This window comes from Notothenia coriiceps, unplaced genomic scaffold (genome assembly GCF_000735185.1).
Source record: "Notothenia coriiceps isolate Sejong01 unplaced genomic scaffold, NC01 NC01_scaffold00011585, whole genome shotgun sequence".
Taxonomy (NCBI): Eukaryota; Metazoa; Chordata; class Actinopteri; order Perciformes; family Nototheniidae; genus Notothenia; species Notothenia coriiceps.
In genome coordinates this window covers 20,316-25,881 of record NW_011344286.1, presented here as the reverse complement: position 1 = coordinate 25,881, position 5,566 = coordinate 20,316, and the positions used below count along the sequence as shown (strand labels likewise).

Sequence of the window (5,566 nt, the reverse complement as noted above, 5' to 3'; positions counted from 1 at the left end):
AGTACAATTCTAAAAGAACAATATGTATTGTCAATTAACATTGAACTATACAGATATACAGTAAAATACTGTGGATATGTGTAATGTTCCTCTCGGACTGCATTTAAAAATAAAATAGGAGAAAATAAATAAAATAGCTTTTGAAAATATGTGCATCTTAAAAGTGCTTAATTTTAGATAAATAAAAAGTGTAGCAGCAGCTTGAGTTTCCCTTTTTCTTTGTTAACCGTTTCACATCATGACTTAACAGTTTCAGCTGATTATAGAACAATATCACTCTTTACACATCATAACAATTGAACAGTTTTAAAGTTTCTCTTTCTTTCTCTCTTATATTGCAGTCCACTCACTTTTTTTTAAATTCAGTGTGAGAATTGAGCTCGAGCTTGTCCTGCCAGGAGTTGGTAAATCTGGGCTGAAATGGTGTCAGGGCCATTCTCATACACACATGCAGGTGCTCAATGGTTAGCCTCGGTTAGCCTGCCCTGGAACGATATTTAGTTTGAATTTTGATCCTGGTGGACTGATCATATTGGGTTCTGAGACTACTTATTTTTTGTGACCTCAGTTCTGACTTGAGGGAATGTTTGGTCAAACACTTTGTGTTTTGTCTCATAGTGGCGTTTTGGCACTTTTAATGAGCACCACGATCTCTGAACAAATGAGACACACTGGTTCTGTGCTCCCAGTGGGCAGGATGAACATGAATGAGTCCACTCAGGGTTAAAAGCTCTGTTCTCACTGTCCACTTTCCTCTTCTTGGAGAGCGCCATGTGTAATGTGTCTCCCCCTGTCTGCCGCTAACACGCCTGTTCACTCTCCTCTCCGCTTCTCTCCCTGTATCGTTATTATTTTCTTACTCACTTTCCTCTCCGCTTCTCTCTGCCGCTCTCTTGTCTCTTCTTTTGTGTTTCTCTCCCTGTATCGCTCACTCGTCTCTTTCGCCCCCTGTCGGCAGCGGTTAAAATAGACTCGCCCCGTCAAAATTGAAATCCCCTATTAATGTATTCATTATAGGTCCGGGTCCGTATAGGTCGTCGTCTGGGTCCGGATCCGGACAGGGGTCCGCCTGTTGCCGACCCCTGTGCTACACAGTGTTTCCCCTAGCTTTACTGCTTTGGGGGGGTGCTGCTTTGGAGCAGAGAGAGGAGCTGTGGATTATTGTTATTGATTAATGCATCAGTGTTTCTTAGGGGCAAAAACACTAAACTCACAAATTAAAATGAAGCGTTTAGTTTATTTAATGAAAGAGCACATGTTCAATGTGAAAAGTGACAGTAGACATAGATTTGTTGCAATTTGGTTCTATATATAAAAAAACATTTTATTTTTTTAAAACACCTTGAATATCAGGGGGGGGGGGCGCGGGGAACCGTTGGCGGGGCGCAATGCACCTCCAAGACAATGGTAGGGGAAACACTGCTACAAATGTTAAAGTTTGATTTATTTCTTAATGTGTTCCTCATGAATAAAATGCAGACACTGCAGAATGTTCAAGCAGTTACCACAATGTTGCGCATTAAACTGAGCCTAACATTTTATTTTATTATTTTTTTGCAACATGAAACAAGGAACTGACAAGCTGTTAGTCTGTGGGGAAGTGAGCTCTGTTGAAGAAATGCTGCGCTCTCCGCCATCCTAAGCTTTACTCACTAGCGTTAAACATGTGAGCATAACTCATGTCAGATCATTTAAATAATAACCTGCTTTTCAGCACCATGTGCAGTAGAACTATAGGTACTGCAACATGAACTAAGCACAATACATAGTTATATGTTGTGAACTTTTGTTTGTTTTACATCAACAATTGGCTACCTTGTGGCACGTTGCTACAAAAGTTTTGTACAGACGGATGTTGTCTGTGTCTTCGTTTGACTCGCTAACTCTATCTCACTGTGTTTCGAGTTCATGAAAGTTAGGCTTAAGATTTTAATGCCCTAAAAAAAACGTTTTAACCTTCTTTTTTCACACCTGGTTCCAAAAAGCCAAGAGGGCACTGGCAAACGTGGATTTGAAAACTTCAAAATTCTTTGTGATAGTCTAATGCTAAATAGATTTGTGTTGGAATATTATCTTATCACGCATTTTGTCACCAAAAAAACTAAAACATACAGTTCAAGCCAAAGTGTCAACTTGGCTTTGAAAGCCCAATTCTTTGTCCATTCAATAATTAGGACAACATAGGAAAGACTCAGCTACATATTGTATATGTTCCTACCTTCCTATCAATAGAAGAAGTGTAGCTTTGAATGTTAAAGTACTGTTTAACAGATTACTGTTCTCTCCATTATCTTATTTCCTCACACCAAGAGCATGATAGCCAGATAATCTTTTTATGGCAACATTTCATGAGCATAGCAAGCACGGTTTGTACCTTGGAGAGGTTGAGGAGGATCTGGATGGAGTAGGTGATGACGTCCATGCAGGGGACGCTCCTGTTGCAGCAGCGGACGAGTGTAAAGATGGTGTTTGTGGCTCCGCTCTCCACCAGCCGCTCACAGCACTCTGGGGACAGTCTGGTTGCAGTCTCTGCGCACACACACACACACACACACACACACACACACGGAACAAAACACACCAAACGGTAAAGATCTAGATATGGGAAGAGAATGAACACTGCTGTCTTTCATTAACTACCCAAATAGGTCATCTTGCTTTAAAAGCTGCTTGGTTTTAGCAGGAATCTTTATGGTCGCATCACATGGATGCATTATCAGAAAATAGATCAAACCTCACCTAGGTTTCTCAAAGCCTCAAGGATGTACGAGAAGTGTTTGTATCGGAGGAGGTAGTCCAGGGCAGATGATGTTTTGTTGCACAATTTGTCCTCCTCTCTGACGCAGGCGGAGACTTCGCTTAAGCGCTGTCTCAACTTGACCACCTTGGCATTGTCATTCAGTCGACGGGAGCGGTGTCCTCTCCAGAGAGCCTTCAGGGGAGATGAAGAGGAGAAAGACGATTAGAAGATTTCATCGTTACATTATATTTTCCTAAAAAGATTTAGCCTTTTTGTCCTCATGAGATCAAGTTAAAATGTCATATGCCTTTGGGTCAATCATGTTATTGACTACTGTGTCCACTAATGAAGAAAACAACAGGATGGAGGGAATTTTGTCCTTCAACCCTTCCGTTAAAAGCAGAGCAAAGCCAATATGAACAAGAATAATAAACACACAAAAAAAGTTTCAACGCTCGTATGGCCTCTTATTGAAAGACCTGCTAAAAATACAGGGAGCCTATCATTTAATTTACAGAAGTAATTTGTGGAAAATGAACCACTAGTTGAATCACCTGGGCTTTGACAATGCCCTGTTCAACCCTCTTCTGGCGCCTAAGGAGGAGGAATTTTTTGGCGGCTTGCTGGATGACAGACGCCGACTTGTGGCGACGAGCTAACCAACGCTTGACTGCTCTCTGGGCTACAACCACATTCCTCCTGTCCTCAAGATACCGTCTCCTCTGCTGCCTCGCCTTCACACATCGCTAGGAAAACAAAAGGAAATCATTGTAAGAAATGTTCACCGATTCATTGAATTCATCAGAAGTGACAGATTGTTTTTCAAAATATCATTCATTGCGGGTTCTGTGTCTGTACCTGTATTGTGATGACAAAATGGATTTGTTTTTTGGCCGACTCCAAAGCCCAATGGGATCTGAGTGCTCGTTGGATCTTTATGGCACTGAGATGGTAGAAGACCGCTGATGTAAAACGGAGCCTCCTCTCTGCTTTGGCTCTCTCTAGTACCTGGAACAAAATAGAATGTAAAGGAAGGTGAACTTTTTTTGTGTAGCCTACTGGCACGTTCACAACATATCAGATGTTAATGTAGTCAGCATCTTTCCAGGCAGACAGTGGTTTAATTACATTTTCTCTCACAACGATATCATCTTCTTATTTCTTAAAATATGTGATGATAATCTGTTATGAGCAATGGAACATGTCTACAAGATTAGTGAATACCAAATAAAGGCTGCCTGAAAGGTGTGAAACTTCCTAGCAAACGTACCTGTCGTCTTATAATCCAGGCTCTGCAGTGTGTTTGAAGTGTGATGGTAGCCTTCTTCATTCGGATGTAGTTGTTACTCTCCAACCTGCCGAGCTGCACTGCCCGGACCCGCCGCTGAAGCTTCACAGCAGTTTCCCGCTTCCTCTGGAAGATACGCTTCTGCACAGAGCATCTCCAGCACGACTGGATTACAATGGCGGCTTGATTTTGTCGACTTATATCCCTCCTGACACACCAGCTTCTGAAAGCTGCCTGAAGGGTGATAGTTGATTTCTTCAAGTTCAGGAAGGCTCCTCTTTCTTGCCTCTGAAGAATACAGGAGCGATAGTATCTCTGGATGATAATTGCAGACAGACGCATGGCCTGGAATTGGACTTCCTCTCTGTGCTTCCTGAACGCAGACTGGATCAGAGTGGCAGCATGATGCCAACGAGCCACCTCCTTTCTGACTTTCCACCCTCTGTATGCCGCCTGAATAGTAATGGATGCATTGCGCATTTCCACATATTGCATTCTTTGAGCTTTAGCTGCAACAGAAGCCCGATGTTTTCGCTTGCTTTAGTTATAGTGGGGAAGTCCGTCAAAGTCTCAGTAGCCACGCTTCGTCTGAACGTTTTACGGTGTCCCGTCGAGACAGTAAGTTCGATTGAAGTTCTCGTATTCCGTTAGTCGAAAGTCCTTGTTGCGACCGTCGGACACCAGGCAATGTCGTCTCCAATCTCGAGTCTCTGCCTCTTTACACTTGGTATGTTGTGAATAGTTTCAGTCTTTCGCCGAACAGCAATGTTCGAGCGTATAGCACTTTCACTTTAGGTCGTGAAAGTTTGCTTTCCGTAGTCCGACCGGTAAAATAGTCTCCGAATGTCCGGGTGACACATTTGGTGGTCGTCATAGCCGAGATTATTAGAGTCAGAGAGTGGTAAGTCGCTCCATAGCGGTGACATCGGCGTTTTTTGTCACGTGTTATGGTTTCCTACCGCGTCCGAACGGACAACAAAGGTCCGTCGTACGTCTCGTTAGTTCGTCTTTCCTCCACCGAGCAACCGGTAGTGCGACGGGAGACTAGGTCTGACGCAAGTCCTTTCGTGTACTCCTCCTTCAGTTTAAGGTCCGGTACGCAGAACTACCGGTAATAGTAGGTCTCCTATGATACGAGGACATAAGACGTTCTGTCCTGTCTCTTTTCAAGGACTTTGCTCTGTAGACAGTAATAGGAAGTCCGTCGAAAGTCTCAGTAGCACACGCCTTGATCTCACGGTTTTTACGTGTCCCGTCGATGACAGTAAGTTCGAATTGAAAAATTCTTCGATTAGTCGTCAGTCGAGTCCTTTGTTGCGACCCGTCGGACACAGAATGTGTCTCCAAATCTCGAGTCCTGCCTCTTTACGACTGTATTTTGAATAGTCCCAGTCCTTTCGACAATAACAGAAATGTTCGGCGGAAGCACCCGACTTCTTGTCTTCTCAGTAGTTGTTTCTTGAAGTTACGGCGGACACAACAGTCTCTCGAATGGTCTACAAAAGCTGCGTTGTTATACACTTTAATTTCAAAAACAG

General features: G+C 43.1%; 1 protein-coding gene across 1 annotated transcript in view; it reads right to left on the bottom strand.

Moving 5' to 3' along the window:
• Positions 1–2,374: 2,374 nt before the first annotated feature.
• LOC104946764 (abnormal spindle-like microcephaly-associated protein homolog) overlaps positions 2,375–5,566 on the bottom strand; it is a gene marked incomplete at its 3' end in the record, with an annotated part of 20,964 nt that continues 17,772 nt past the window's right edge. The window contains exons 12-17 of the mRNA XM_010772646.1: positions 5,458–5,548; positions 4,011–4,566; positions 3,599–3,748; positions 3,295–3,486; positions 2,740–2,932; positions 2,375–2,529 (exon numbers count right to left, since the gene is read on the bottom strand). Of these exons, the coding sequence (XP_010770948.1) occupies positions 2,375–2,529; positions 2,740–2,932; positions 3,295–3,486; positions 3,599–3,748; positions 4,011–4,566; positions 5,458–5,548 (1,337 nt within the window). The remainder of the gene's footprint in view (positions 2,530–2,739; positions 2,933–3,294; positions 3,487–3,598; positions 3,749–4,010; positions 4,567–5,457; positions 5,549–5,566) is intronic.